The sequence below is a fragment of the Hesperophylax consimilis genome, chromosome 2 (genome assembly GCF_061612785.1).
Source record: "Hesperophylax consimilis isolate HC1 chromosome 2, BYU_Hcon_1.0, whole genome shotgun sequence".
NCBI lineage: Eukaryota > Metazoa > Arthropoda > Insecta > Trichoptera > Limnephilidae > Hesperophylax > Hesperophylax consimilis.
The window spans coordinates 41253597-41270800 of NC_142837.1; the positions used below are offsets into that span (position 1 = coordinate 41253597).

General features: G+C 32.0%; 1 protein-coding gene across 2 annotated transcripts in view; it reads right to left on the reverse strand.

Annotated features, from left to right (window-relative positions):
- LOC149426023 (zwei Ig domain protein zig-8-like) overlaps window positions 1-17204 on the reverse strand; it is a 920604-nt gene that overhangs the window by 19719 nt on the left and 883681 nt on the right. Inside the window, exons 5-7 of one of the 2 annotated variants that reach the window (XM_089642895.1) lie at window positions 13104-13151; window positions 8060-8177; window positions 4917-5104 (exon numbers count right to left, since the gene is read on the reverse strand). In XM_089642895.1, coding sequence (XP_089499021.1) covers window positions 4917-5104; window positions 8060-8177; window positions 13104-13151 — 354 coding nt within the window. The remainder of the gene's footprint in view (window positions 1-4916; window positions 5105-8059; window positions 8178-13103; window positions 13152-17204) is intronic. The other variant, XM_089642903.1, reaches the window with a different exon arrangement.

The window sequence follows — 17204 nt, forward strand, 5'->3', positions numbered from 1 at the left end:
TATTTTATTTTGACATCGTTGAAATGTTGTCCTAGAATTAATTTTGTTAAAATTAATTGAAAAATCATTTAAAGCAATTATTCGATTATAAAGTTGTGATCTCACAAAACAGGAGCATTTGAAGATCTACGTGGTTGTATGTTTACCAGCTGGCAAACCAGATATCGTTAAAATGTTAACGGAGTGTAAAATTATAAATATTTCAGTTTAAAAGCAATGCGATTTGCTGTTTAGTCAGTTACCTTACCAATTATTGCATTTTTGTTTCGTTAAAAATTGGTTACGAATAAGTCAGTTTCAAAATAAATCTTTCTCGTTATGTTGTGAGAAGTTAATGCTAAATTGAGCAGGTTTAATTTTTTGTGCATGATTGACGTTAAGGTAATATATACCTTATGATATAAACTTTAGTTTCAATCTAGCCTATACCTGACAAAGAGGAACCGGCCTAAATAAAGCGCACTCTAGTAATTATTTGAGAGGAGTTGGCGTACCCTTGCATACGGCGATGTTCCATTAAAGGAATAATGAAATCACTGCGCATCGGCCAAATTTTAGCCCAGTGTTTAGAATAATATCCCTAGTTAAGATGACATATATCTCACGTAAGCCTTGTATATTTTAACAATACAATTTTATTAACATGTGACCTGGTTTTCGGATATAGAATCAAAGAGTTTTTTTTTATAAAAAAGATAAACGTTCTCAGGTTACAAATAACCTGACAATATTTGAAAAACTCCTACTACCATCACAGGTAGCGGAAATTTTCGCTATTGTCGTTTATGGAAGAGATAGCCAGCCGAAGAATTGAACAGACTATACCTGGGTTTAGTGGTATATAAATAAAACGACGTACAAATGATCCGATTATAATTAAAAGCCATACGTCATGAAAACGCAGCATATAATAGGGCTATTGGTTGAAAGGTGAGGCCCTCAACTACAAATCCGTAGGTCACGGGTTAAAATCCTGGCGTGCGCCAGTAAATTTATTTGATTAATTTGTGATAATTCACAATTTTGGCTTTTCAAATAATAAGTGGTAAATTTGCAGCACGTTTCAGAGTGAAAACACTCTCAGTATCGCCCTGGTGAATGACCACCATTCAGAATTGAAATGTGGCTTGAAATGGCTTTAGCTGTGTTTGTGACCAGATCTGAATAGCCAGGTATTTTCCCACCTTCTTCTTTCCCACTTTCAGCTCCCCACTACATTCAGCCTTACGAAATACCCCAATTGGAGATGCCATATGCAGTGTAATAAATAATAGAAAAATTGAAACCAAAAATTGCTTAGAAAATATTTTAAAATCTTGTGATAGAATTATGTTTTACGAACATAGCTACCTAGCAAAGCGAGAAGCTCTCAGATTTTTTCCTGTACACGTTTTAGAAAGCATTTCAATTGTTTGCAGAAAAATGGTTTTCCTCGAAATATTATTTTATTAAAACCAAACCACCACGAAAATTCTGAGAAAAAATATTAATATGATTACGTTACGGGGAGAACAGAAACCGATATTCTTACTTTATGTTTTTCTATCCTAAGAAATATTTTTTTACTCCCAATTTTCATTTCTTTCCGCCAATTTCGTCGAAGTTCGCTTCATAATTACCCATTCCATGAAAGGGTAAAGCCTGTAATAAAATTACACGCATTTTGAAAAATTCTCTCAAATCGTATTTGAATTATTAAATTAGAATTTTACAAAATGAAAAATCTTTTTTTTAAATAATTTACCTATAAATTGATTTGGGTTTAATTTTTGAAAATATATTTTTTTCCTTTAACCCTCTGCAAGGGAAGTAACAAGGGAAGTGGGAAGTTTTTTGTTTTCATTCTTCTGAGGAGTAGCCTGACAGACGTGCATTTTAGGTACAATTATTTTACAAGTTATGAGTTTTTGATGTTGATCATATGTGATGTGAATTAAAATATATTTAGTCCAAAAAACACAATTACGAGAAAATATTTTTATTAATGTTTACGCGTTCATGGAATTTTAGTTACACCTATTTTGAAATATTTATAAAAAAATTAAATAATGACAAAAATATAACGTTATGATCATCTGCATTCTTGTGGCTTAAAATAACGCACATAATTTATTTTTATTTTTAATAGCGTCAGGGTAGTTTTAAATAATTGCCAATCTGGTAGACAATACGTCCACCAGATTTATAAATGTTTACTGACCTTACGTTCCATGGCCACCTAACGATTGTAACTCTAAACATGCGATCACCGCAGCTGCCGTCGCCGTGCTAACAGATAACAGGAAGGTACTCAACGAGACCTGAACGATGCTCCGTGAAATACGAACATATAAAACTATACATAGAATTTGCAGCGTCTGACAGACGTAACGTCAGCAGCAGAAGGTTAAATTTGACTCAGGAACAAACTTCCAAAGTTTATGTCTTATTCTGATATTTTCTGTTACCTACACTTTTAATTTTTTGAGGGGAGTTTGGATACCGCCGCCCCGGGAACCACTTATTGGATAACCAACACCTCTGCCATAGGTCACCCAAAGTGGTTCGCTACGTTTGGTGATTTAGCAGGAGTCCCCGGTTTTATTGAGTGAGGTGTGTTCAGGATGCACCAGCTGCGTGGGGTGCCAGATCGAGAAACACTAGTTTGGGGAGACCCATTGAATTGTACCGCAATGGGAGGGACATAATAATATATTAAGGAACTCCTGGAAACACTGATCTCTAAATTCCTACCCATTCCTCATATATTTCACCTTCTCAGAACTTTATCTCCTTCCTTTCCCCAAAAAAGACCCTCCAGACAAAAGATGACATTGGGCCTGACGAAAATAATTTTCCTGAGGGCCTCTTGTATCAGGTTAGTGTAAAAAGGTACTAATTATTTCTATAAGCAATAATTATTAGCCTAAAACACTCATCCACATTGAAAAATCTCCTGATAAAAGATACATGACGCCAACGGGACTTGAACCCGTGTCCTTTCGATTTCCGGTCGACAGCTCTGACCACTGATTAATATTTGACAAGTTCAAGTATCTTCACCAAAAAATGTAGACAATTTGTCTCGACGCCATCTAGTGAGAGAGTTAGCACTTACAATGCCTTTCTCATATAAAATAAAGTTGGTTGTTTTCAGGTGAAAAAATGTAATAAGCAATAATTGTTGAATGAAACACTAGTATATATTGAATTATTTCGCGGATAAGAGATAAGCCCCCATAGCTCAGTGGTCAGAGCTGTCGACCGGAAATCGAAAGGACACGGGTTTAAGTCCCGTTGGCGTCATGTATCTTTTATCAGGAGATTTTTCAATGTGGATGAGTGTTTCAGGCTAATAATTATTGCTTATAGAAATAATTGTTACCCTTTGTGCTATGCATAAAAAATCTTGTCTTAAAACATTAGTTTACTAAAAAATAATAATCAAAAAGGTGCTATTTTGTATTTTTTTGCAGTCAACGGATCAACAGCAATTGCTGGTATGATACGTGAGTATTATTAACATTATACTTAAATTGAAAGGGACGATTCGTTAGGTCAATAGATTCTTGACGAGAAAGAATACATTATTTTGTTACTATTTCACGCACTCATCGGGCATTTAGATTAGATGCATAAAATGGTTACATTTTTAACAAGAGTTAGTGATAAACAATCGTTGCGTCCTTTATATTGAATTCGCTTACAATTTCAAATAGTATCAGAAATAATATTTTGACATGAAATTCTTTAGGTGTATTTTCTATATTAAATCAGTTATGTTAAAAATGTCGAAATCATTTGTAGATTCGTTTGCTAAACTAAGTAAGCAAGGTATTGGTGACTTCGCAATAATTTGTTAATGAACAGTGAAAATAAAATGTTACACAACATTTAAATTTGATTGAAGCTCTTTGCAATCAATATTATCAGTTATTCGTTTGTAAATTTTTTCTTATGTTATTAAGAGTAAAATATAACACAGTTGAAGCAGGCTGTCGTGTCGTTAATAAAGAGTAGGAAGAGTACTGGACCTAAATGACTACCTTGCGGTATGCCACTATGGGCGTGGAATGCCTTAGATTTTGTCGTTTTACCATTTACAAATAGTTGTATTTAACTTAGATAGCCTGTGAAGCAAATTAACAATTTGCCCTGTATTCCTTATTCCTTTAGATTTCGAAGAAGTAACTTTTGTGATATTTTATCAAATGCCTTTTTTATATCTATAATATATATGACTTGATTTTTTTAATGCTTTGGTAGTAATTATATGAATTAACGTAATTATACGATGAATTTTTAACTGTGACTGTCAAACTAACTTTTACAAATACACGTTTTTTTATATAAATGAGGGTATATTTAGTCAAGAATAAGCGAATCAAATAGTTTGGGGATTGGATGCGCACCTGACGATATGTCTTTCATAAGAGTGCCAGATGACAAAACAATGAAAATCATGATCAAGTAAACCATTCCCTAGAATTTATTCTATATTAGGGAGGTATTAATTAACAACTTGGAACATGTACTATGCTGTAGACCTACATAATGGTAATGAATATTTTACATATCTTAAATCATTAAAATATGTTATATTGCACATTTATGTATGGGATTTTTTTATTAACACGTTTTTTATTTGTGTTTTTGTATTTTATTTAATTAACCTGAATTTTATAACTATACCAATGAATTTACAAAAAATCGATAAAAATGGTGACCGGGTAGAGAGAGTGGGAGATTAATTGTGGAAAAGGCCAAATCTCACCCTGTGATTAGCACTGTGATGATGATGACAAGGATATGTGTAAATAATTTGAAGAATCAATTGGTAACTTGGCATATCATCTTGGGGCGGATAGAAGTTTTTGGACTCTGATATAGTAAACATGAAAAATACGTATGCTTTATTATTTATTGTAGGTACTAACCGTTGAGCACGTGCACGCTGACGCTGGCAGGGTTGGCGTTAGAGGGCACGCACGTGTAGTTGCCGGAGTCGCTCAGGGCAGCCTTAGTTACCAGCAGCTTGCTGGTAGTGCCTCCTTCCGTCTTTTCCGTCTCCAAGCTGATGCCGCCGCGGGGGGAGTCAAAGTCTACCACAGAATTGCCGTGGTACCTGGCGGAAAAGGGAATTGCGTTACTGCTGTGATTTACGTGGTTTCCTGACAGAACAGAACAGTAACAAAACAGATAAGTAATATTACCGAACCGAAACAAAATACAAAGTATTAAAGTTTTCAGAGTAACAATATATGGTTAGTCAAAGAACCAAGAGAGAACCGTTACAAAACAGAAAAGTAACATAACAGAAAACAATAAATTGTCAACAAAATTAATATGTAAATTCACCTCCCCTCTCTTTATAATTAAAAATGATGGCCAGAAACATTTACAAACAAGTACCTTATTCATAAAAAAATAATAATGTAAGAGCTTCTCGATAAAATTAATTTTAAAATATGTTTTATTTTGTCTGGTAAATAGACATGTTATTAATTATTTTTTACCTTCTTCAATAAAGATGATAATCAAATACAAAGTTTATGGCTTAAAGCAAACCAGTGTATTTTTGTATTTTCAATAACCTACCATTTCAAACAATTATTGTTGCCATTACTCTTAATTAACGCTTTTGAATATTTCCGACTACTGTACAAATGTCATTGAATAAGTTAATGATAAAATAAATATGTTTTTAATTTTGCATATCTCAACATAAGATAGGTTTAGACATGCACATTAAAAACAACGAAAAAGTTAACGAATGATAAATAGATGTACTAATAAAAAATTAACAATACAACATGTCAACAATTAGTTAATACGACTGTTCTCTCAAGGGCGAAACATTAATTTACTTGTAGGTACATGAAAATTTAAAACCAAAATATATCGCCCATGGTTTGGTAATGAAGAAATAGTTACAGCTGGAAAAAAAACGAACTAAAGCACGAAAGTTGGCAACATTTAAAGCAGAACTGACCACTGACTTTCCAGTAAACCTAATAGTGGATGTTTAACTAAGAGACTATGCCTTCATTGTTCCCAGGTCCAGTAATCAGTACGGATTTGAGGCCTCATTATTTATATGGCCACTAATAGCTCTCATGAAAATTATTATTGCGCTTTATATCACTTTACAAAATTAATTGATGCCGCTGAAAAGATTAACGATGCTTGCGTAATAATGAAATGCACTCAATATTGGCCGAGGGGTGACAGCGGGATCGTTAAATGTGCAATCATTATTTAATTTCAACAGTTTCATCTACTTTGTTGCCAGTTTGACAACTTATACAAGTCAACATTAATATTTTTTAAATGTTATGACTGTCCGATTGACGTCTAGCATGCAGAAGATGTAAAGATAGAGCGATAAGTATGCGCTGTTAGAGACTGATCATTTGTCCTACGGGTCTTTTTCATCACCAGTTAATCGAGATTTTGTACATTATTAATTAGCACCTACAATTGTATAATGTGTCTAGTAAAATGCAATTTAGTATAATGCATTTAATTAAAACCTCAATCCAATTATCAAGATACAATAACAAGATCAATGAATAAATTAAAGTTATTTGTTGGAAAAAAAATAATGATAATAACTCTGTATATTGAAAAAATTGTAAAAATTAGAGATTTCTTACAAACAAACTGAATACTACTCAGTTTTGTAAGACAATATGTAAAATACAAATGTAAAAACAACTCAATAAATAAATAATTAAAAAAATAATAAAAAATTGTATACACGGAGAAAAATGCGTTCTACTGGTTTAGAAACTCTTCAGATTATTCGACATCTAGTTAAAAACAGGATTGCATGCCTTTACGAAGGAATTTATAGGTTTATTTTAGTAAAATACCAACGTATTTTCACGATGTCGGAACATGTGTTCATAAAAATGTTAATTTTAATAATTATATATTATCAAGTATATATAGTTCCGATATATTAGTAAATCTAAATCACGAAATTAGCGATTTTTCACTTCCCATTTTGAGAGCTCAACAACGCATCTGTATATATATATATATATAATCAAAACCCTATTGAGGTAGATTATATGTTTATAGATCGACATAATCTCACTATTGATGAGCTGGGCATCATGAAATTTACGCAGCACTTTCTATCAAGATTTTCTAGTTTAACGTTAGTATTTTCAACTATGGAGTTTTATTCTGACCATTCTACTGTCAAAATTAAACAATATTTAGTTTTCCATATATTTCAATTTGTAAAGCCCCAATCAGCGTAATTAAAGGCGGGTTATTAAAAAAGTCGTTCATGTTGAAAAACCCTACCTACGGACTTGATGAGAAAAAAAAAGTTCGACTGAAAAATCCTGTAGTTTTGTTTTTAATGCACAGAGAAAAACGTATAGCTAATTTATTAAAGAATCTGTCAAAATTATTATAAATTCAAAATTAAAGAAAGAATTATGTGGTTTCCTGATAAACTTTTAGTTAAATACGAATGCATTATCACTATGTCGAAAAACGTGTTCATTAAAATCTTAATATTTTCGCATTTCTTAATTATATAATATTAATAAGGCAAATGCGCGGCATTAACACGTGTTCCAATTCATAAGGAATTGATTAAAAGTTTATCATGAAACATACATCAATATATTATAGAAAATACTGTTGTAGAAAACATAAAGATACAGAAAAATTGTAATTCACAATGGCCGAGTGGTTTGAGGCGTTGTCCCGGTAAGACAAGGATCTTGGGTTCGATTCCCGGTTGAGACTGTTATTTTTTTTATTTTATGTGTCTTGTCCCGTTTCATAATTCATTTAGATTTAGTGGTATCATATTTCTCTTCAAAAACTAAACAGTATATTTATTAATTATTTTACAAGCAATAATTATTAGCCTGAAACACTCATCTACATTGAAAAATCTCCTGATAAAAGATACATGACGCCAACGGGTTGGTTTAGTTTACAAAAGAAATAATAATTAGTATGTTTATCACTTGTACAAACAAATCAGTTTTCGTCCGATAGTTACTTGTTATGCGATACACACCTTACAATAAGTAAGAGATAGGGTACTCACCAAAGGACCGATGCACTTGAGGGAGGTGTAGAGTGCACGTTGACCGAACAGGTGAGAGAGATAGTGCTGCCCTTCTTTACGTAAACGTCCTGGGAGCCCCAGATGTTGGCCTGGGCGGCTGTAACAAGGAAAACATCTGTCAGGTTAATGCAGTCTTGAAAACAAACCAAACCATAAAGGCAAAAGTAACAAAAACGAAGACCTGCAAAAACTAAATTAATTTCTTATAAAACTAAACTAAACTAAATAATACCTTATAGCTGAAAGTCTTGAAGTCGATTGTTTTGCGAAAATGAGTTTTGAATGTTGTTTCGTTCATACATTGAAGTTCTCATGTATACCACTACTGAAAAAACTTGTTCTAAAACACCGATAGTTTAGTAATACGAGCTGAATATCCAGATATTCATTAATATTTGAAAATATTATAAACGCTTGAAAGTTCTGAAGAAATATTTGTACAGTGAGCTTAACATTTGTAAGATGTTTTTTTGGAGCAAGCCCGAGCTGATGTACCCAAAATATGGCTGATGTACTGAAAATATTAGAAATTTTTTTTTTCTGTCAATATTCTAAATCACTTTTTACACTGAAATCTGAAGTTCAGCATTGAGAAATTGTATACTTGCCAGAGCAAAAACACTAAACTTATAATTATACAAGAAGCCCATATTTCTATTAAAATAAATAAAATTATAAAAGACAGTTCATTTACCTAGCTCCCAAACCTTTCAACCTTCTCCCTGATATCCTAAAAACTGAAACTTAACTCCATAATTTCAAAACACAAATAATTCAATGGATCCTTAAATCTACAATACATTTTAATTACAACACCCGTACATTCAAAACTTTAATCTCCCTTCACACATCTCTCACATTCTTCAATTGACTTAATTCTTATAAAATGTTAATGTTTAATTAATGATTAACCTGTTATTTGAAAAATTAAATATAAACTAAATCGGAATTGTATAATTTACTAACTATAATTAATATTATGATGATCTTCAATCTGTCAACTTCAACCGCCATTACACATGGGTGTCAATGGCGGTTGAAATAACATTCAAAATGTATCATCCAATGTAAATTTTCTTTGGAAACATATATATTAACAGCCCGTGGATGTAATTAAAAAAATATTGAAATTTGGACATCAATATATAGAGATACGTTTGAAACTTAAAAAAACCCCTCTCCTCAAAAATTCAGCAAGTGTGACTTTCAACCTATCAGATTTTTGAAGCGAGTAGCTAGAAGCAAGAAAAACGGGAAGTAAAAAAAGGGACAGCATAAAACTATTACTACATCAATTCCATTATTCTTCTAAATAAAGAAGCCTTGATAGATCAACTGGAAACAACGGGAAAGGAGTTTTTGTTTCATAGCCTAAGTTTCATAATAACCAGTGATTCTTGGGGTTATTTCGATTAAGAAATGTAGATGATAATTTGGTCTCCGGTGATTTTTAATTATTTTCACCTAAAACATTGTAGGTATTTGAAAGTTATGGTCTAGTTGTGGGTCAAGCTGGTACTTAGCTCATTCAGCAGTAATGACACGATTTGACGTGTGTTTTGAATGTCAAAAAATTCTTTGAAATTCATCATCCATAAAGGCGGTTCGCAATCAACGAATAGAATTGGTTATTGGTTTCCAATTTTACCAATGACATCGTCAAACTACAAAAAATGTTTTGATGCGAGGCCCGGCTTGTAGACGGCAATATATCAATGTGTTTTTAGACACCAGGGCGGCAGAATTGGTAGGAGTTGGCAGGTTTGTTAGTCGAAACAGGAGTAGGGAGGAGTTCAACCAGCACACACACAGACAGACAGACAGGTGAACGTACTATGTATCACTATGCGGTTACTGAATAGCGAACAGACTAGACTGTTTCAGATGTAACAGTTTTTTTATTTATTTAACCTTTTTTATTTTTTTTTATTGTGTATCTCAAATGCTCCCAACCATCTAGAGCAAGTGATACTATAGCATCACCAACTGGGATATGTTGTGAGGGTAGTGGGAAAGTTATGAGGGGATGAAGGTGGGGCAGTACCTGGCTATTCAGATTTGGTTAACAAACACGGCTGAAGCCATTTCAAGCAACGTTTCAATTCTGAATAGTGGTCTTATATCGGAGCGATACTGAGAGCATCTTCCACTCTGGAACGTACCGCAAGTATATTATATATATATTTACTATTTTGTTAAATTTATGCACCAGCGATTTCTCTTTTTTTGGGACTAAATGTGCTAATGAAGTAAATATTTTTTTTAAATATTGAACAAATAGAATGTTTGACTGTCAGAAATGTTGATCATGCTTCGGAGAGTTGAAAAGTTACTTTAATTTTAAAAAGATAATACGCCATTTTGAGCCATTGAGGTAATTAATTATTGGAGTAGACAAAGAAACTTTTGAATTAAAATGAAACTACCAAAGAGTTACGCTTCAAGGTGATATTTATTATGGAAATAATGTTTATAATATTTCATAAAGATAAAAACAAAAATATACACTAAAGGATTAGGTAGTGACCGATAACGTAACATTTTTTTCTGAACCCACAAGGTACAGAACAAAAAATAATGTTCAGTTGAGCTATTCCAAATTCGTTAATTTTAAACGCAGCTTTTGTTATTCTTGTAAAACTGTAATATGTCGCCTATTCTGCTGACATGGCATTAATGTTTTCGGAATTCGTCCCACACAGTGGTCATCACAATCACGCAGACGGCCTGTAAATTTGCGGACAATCATTTGAGGTGTCGGATAAACATCAGTCTTGTGACCACATCCGACAGCGGTAGTTGTCACCCGCTGTGTGGCCAGTAGACTTACCTATACGTGAATATTAATTTGTATTTGATATATTCTGCATTTCGCCAACTAAAAGAATCTTTGAAGCAGTAATAGATACGTACCTAAAACTGCTTAAATGATTTATTTATTAGTCCCAAAAATCCATAAAAACGTCATATTTTACAGGCTCAGTGCACTTCAATTTCAGTTGGGCCTAAGTCTACTTGTGTTGATAAACAGTTGTAGTTTCAATACCGCTAAGATGCTGTCATTAGAGAGTGTAGATTTAAGCAATTAATATAAAGTTTATGTGGCTTTAGGATATCTTCATAAGTGGCAGTAGTAACGTCATACATGATAGAGATAACATATCGGCCATACCCGAATGGTAACGAGCACAGCCGATGCTAGCCGATCTTTGGGCGAGCAGCTAAGTACGATTTCCCTCCCGCAACAAAATAACTTCACGTAGAACAAACGTAAGTCCAGTTTTATATTCATTGAACATATCTTACAATAAGAAACATTCTCGTAATCTCAGACAAACCGAAGTAATTATTGAAATCTCTCGAACATCATTTGATATTGCTGATTAAAAATATAATTAACATTACACTCCAGCTTGCGACTGTCATTGTAAATTCCATTTGAAATTTGTTTTTTAAATGGAAAATTGTACTGTTTTATTAAACAACTGGCCAATTTAATCAAAACCATGGCAGTAATCATCTTACAAACTCTAAGTAAAAAGAAATAGGCACAAAGGGGTTCAAAATAAGCAAAAATCTCACAAACGAAACAGTCGAATGCAAAAATGCACGTCAAAGGGGGTAAATATACAATGGAGGAAAACCACAGAAGAGACACAAGGAAAAAAAAGAAGAAGATACTACTTGAAGAGAATGGCTACGGTTATTCTTAAAGGCTTTTGAGGAACTCTGAACATTGAAAGGTTTATTATTTTGTTGTTTGTTAACAATTATTGTCACTAAAATTAATTAATATCGTGGTTTGTTTTAATTCGGTTTTGAAAATTAATTTTCCTAAATGCCAACAAAAATTCATTTACATGATTCCAAAATGCTGGTTAATCAAATAACGGAATTAAATACGCAAATCTAATGAAGCTCATTAACAATACTGTGGTGACCAAATGACGCTAGCTATTATATCTCGTTATAATAACAAAATCACAATAAATTTATTCATAAAGCTCTCTTTATTCCAAAGGTATTTTCGAAGTCTGCCAAAGACAATACATAACCAAAAATCTTTTAACGAAAAACACAACAACACGGAGAAAAATTAATATCGCTAATTCATTAAGATTAGTCTTAGATAGTCTTCAAATTATAAGTAATTCCGGTTACGATATATTATCAAGGCAAATCGTTTTGCATTTGACTTGATAATATATTATGACGAAATTTAAAACTTATCGGATTTTCATAAACACGTGTTTCGACACCATTATAATATTTTCGTAATTTACTAAAAGTTTACTAGGAAACCTGTTAATTAATTCGTTAGCCCTGTAATCCAGTTTTTAACCGGAATTACCAATAATTCAATAAGAGATTCTTGGTAAATAATCAATACTAATTTTTCTCAGTGAAAATTTTAAGAAGTTTAATAAATTTCAGATTTTTAATTTCCGAGTTTTTTTAATCATCTGCAATTGATATTCCTGTTGTTACGAGTTATTTTAATCATCTGCAATTGATATTCTCATTGTTCCGAGCTACTTTAACCATCTGCAATTGATATTCTCATTGTTCCGAGTTATCACCTGCGTTTAAGCATCTGCAAGTGATCTTATTGTTCAATTTGATGTTAATTTAAAAAAACGTATTTGATTTAAAACATAATTTGAACAAAAATAACAATTTTGGGATAACTACTAGCCTAAATATCTATAGCAATGTAAATTTTAAGGGTTTATTAAACGTGTTTTTAATCATGCAGTTTTTTTAAGGAAATAAGTGGATTTAACATGGAGTTACTTTAGGACAAAAAGCACAGTGATTAATTATTACTAAAAGTACGTCAAAAACAAATGTCTAAAGTAAAGCGCTAAATTTAATGTCTACGAGCAAATTTCTCCTTTGAGGAAGTTCTTCATAGAGTTCTGATTACAACCAAAGTTGCGCCTCGAGAAGAATGTGATGTGAAGTGCGATGAGAGGAATAAAACAGAAAATGATGGAAGAAAAGAAAGTGTGAAGAATCTGACCTGAAGAGTGGTGAACAGGCACTGAGGTAGACGCGAGGTAGGATTCATCTGGAAAGCAGAAGAAAATAGTCGAGTGAAAAAAAAAATCGTGAGATGAAAATAAAGAAGGGTAAAGTGCAGGGAATTTAAGGAATAAGGGCTAAACTAGTCGATCGATTTGAGAAGCGTAACTCGATTACAAGAATCATTGCACGATCTCTAATTTTATTCAAAAAATTTATCTTGATGAGCAACATATAGAAATTTAATAACGGTTTGGTCAAGATTTCTTCACATTTTCTTAGATGATTATAAAAGCAAATTGAGAGTTACATACCATTATGCAGTGACTAATAGAAGCGGTTAAAGTTCTGACATCTTGTTAGATATGTCTGCATCTATAATATCTTATTACATGTTTATTATCAAGAATACAATGATTGTGTTAAATGCTACACTTCAACTTGTCGGGCTAATTTATTCGGTTTTGCAAACAAAGAGGTATTATTACCTGTACAGCAAATTTATTCGCTTTTGGGAACAGCTCATATGGTCCTATATGTGTTGTGTTGAAATTTTACAATACATTATGTTTTGAATTTTAGCTGGTTATTAGTATATCAGTTAACTTTAAATTTTTGAAATTATTAGTTATTAGTATATCAGTTAACTTTAAATTTTTATTTATTTGTGTTCTTACATAATCTATTATTTTTTTATTTATTATTTACAATATTGTATTCTTTGTAAATCTCTCAGGCCAAGGGTACAGAACCCTTAGTTTTTTTTAATATTTTTTATTATTATTATAATTTATTTTTTTTTTTTTTAAAAGAAAGACAAACATTCCCGGGTCACGAATAACCCAACAATGTTTGAAAATTTCCTACTACCACCACAGAAAGCCGAAAATGTTGCTTGTGTTGTGATGGAGGACTTAGCCAGACGAGGAATCGAACACGCGACGCTCGGGTGAGACCCAAGCGCTATGCCCACTCAACCACTGACCGGTCAAATATTTAATAATAAATATTTGACCGAAATATTTATTATTAAATATTTAAAAATTTTAAGTGATAATCTGTTATTGGATTTTATCTTTATTATTTAGTTTATTCTTATACAGGGTGTCCGGAAACTCGTAGTACAAGAGGGAAACTGGTGAATCTACATCACATTTGGAGTCGATTTTGTAGTATATTTTTTTTTATTTGAGCTTTCGTTATCGAGTAAATCGAGTTTGAAGTTGATTTTTTTTTTTTTTTTTTTTTAATCAAATTTTTATATATTATTACTGAAGATCAAAGTACCCAACTAATTAAAACTATTTGAAAGTAAAACAAATGAAGAAACTCGGATTTGAAGCATTATTTTGAAATCACCCTTCATTTAACCCGGTGTAATCATAAAATATTTCTGCTCTGCAGGGTTAAAACATCTGTTATTCAACTCTTAACATCAGAAAAAACTTTAACCCTAAAATAGCCGAAAAATATTTTTTTTTGTTTTTTTTTTTTTTGAAAATGCTCAAATCAAAAAACTTTATGTTTTTTTGGGTTCCCCATGTGGTGTAGATTCTCCAGTTTCCCGCTTGTACTACGAGTTTCCGGACACCGTGTATATGTAAATAATCTGTTGATTTTCCCAAATAAATAAAATAAATAAAAATAAAATAAAATAAATAAATGTATCTCCCAAATTTCAAAGAGACATTTACTATTTGATGGATTAAGCTCTTTATTAATATCTATATGTTAACTGCAGACAAATCAAAATACCTATTTGAAACCAAAGATTCCGACCGCAATTTGGAAAATGTTTATAAAATTTATGATTTTTTTATAAATTATTTTATATGAACGATAAAAAATGAGGTTACGAAAATATTTATAATACATGTCTTATAAAATACGTGTTTTTTTGGTGTTATCAGTAATTTAAGTTCAGTGTTCTTTATTTTTGCAATTAAAATTTTAATTTAAAAAAATATAGTAACTAAATTTAAAAGTATGTTTTATCATCTTTTAAAAATGGTTTTTTTGTTTTTTCAGAAATATTTAGTTTATGTGTATTTTATTGCAAAACGAAAATGCACTCAAATAATCTGACCGTTTGACAGAGTCTTTCTAATGGTCAATATTATGAAGGCCTGGAGGGTAAAGTCATCAATGTAATTTTTTTGTGAAAACACTATGAAACAATGTACGAAAATGTATTGTTGATTCTTTTTTAAATATTTAATATTGCTGTTAAAACGAAAAGTTTTCTCTTTCCCGAAGCTCGTTATTTAGCATTTTCAATGAACGAATAATTGAGAGAACTTATTAAACTAAATCCAACCACGCTTTAAATATCGCGGTAAAAACGGGTGATTACACCTGGGAAATAAACAAAAATCTAATCTAGAAAATGTAACAGCGCAACTTAAAGGGTAAAATCTAATTAATATCTGGTGAAACTTATATTAATATATATTATGGAAAAAACATGATTGCGTAATAAACCCACCCTTCCCCACAAAATCTGCCAGATTAGTCTTTAGGGAGTTTCTGCTCATCCCTTTCTACAGTTCGCTTCTTCCTCTTGTAATATAATATATATGTTAGTCAACAATATCCAATGGAGGGATGATAAAGCAATCAAATCCTACTAGATTTTAATGAAGCTACATTATTGCTACCTAAAAACGGTATCTTTTTTTGAAAAGGACCGGTTTACCTCAATATTCGCAGAATACAGCTTTTTAATAAGTAAACCTCGCTGAAATTGGAGTTATTCGATATTCGCTGCGAGATTCGAACTCGATCCATTTGGAAATATTTACCGGTTACCGTTGATACTTTTATATTTTTAAAAATGTGTTTCATATCATTTAAAAAATATATATTTATCTTACACAATTTATCTATCTATATAAATAAACATGTAAATGTTCGTTTTTTCAAAATCTGAAATTTTGACACAAGGTTGCATTCGAAAATGTGTGTGTTTTTATGTACCTGTATTGATGTCACCTGTGACAGGTAAAAACAAGTTTTTGTAGTCAAAGCGGCATCTGTTGGACGCGCAATTGTTTATCGATCTGCACAGACTTGATCCTCTGTAACGCGTGGCGGGGTACAGCTTGTACAAATACAGGGTTTTCCAATAAGAGGTGTTATTTTGATATTCAATCGTAAAAGATCAATGGTTTCGTTTCTTGTGTGGCACGTTGCGCCGTCTTGTAGAAAGTAAACGTTGTCCAAATTAATACCAACCAATTCCGGCCAAATTATTAATCATCTCTCGATAGCGCAACCATTCACCGTAACTGTTGCTCCAGCCTCATTTTTGAAAAAGTAAGGTCCAATGACTCCGCCGGACCATAAACCGCACCAAATAGTCACACGTTGAGGATAAAGAGGCTTTTCAACAATAATTTTTGGGTTTTCAGAGCCCCGGATGGGACAATTTTGCTTGTTGACGAAGCCACCGAATTGGAAATGGGCCTCATCACTCAAGATGATTTGCATTTGATTCACTCAAGTGAATTTTAATAATTTTAATGCGTTGATGAAGCGTGTATCGTTCCATTTTTATTAATGGCGTAGTTTTTACTTGTCAAACGTAAAAAAATGACAGCTTCAAAAGTAACATCTACCGAAATAGCGGGCTATTCAATATAACACCTTTTATTGGAAAACCCTGTATAAGAACGTATGAAAACTTAATATTCATAATAACAAAGGTGTTGCGTATCAATTCAATGCATTTTTAAAAGGATATTGATGACCCAACAAAATGTGAATGTTTGCTTTAAGTTAATTATAATATTTTTTTTTCTCTATTTTTAGGGGCTTTTACATATAATAAGTAAAAGTTATACATAACTAAACTGCCTTGCATAATTTTATATTTGTTAAGTGATAAATTGAAGACGCCGACTGACTCGGTATAAATATTTCGCTCCATAGGTATTCTGGGCAATGAGGAATACATGTGGTAATTAGTCCCACAGTTTCTCAACTGAAATAAATTCCGACTTGTTGTATTACGTAGTGAAATCCGAAAGCTTAACAATGGAAGCAATTCTGGACTATAGAATGCATAATTTAAAATTTTATTTCGAAATACAATAAATAA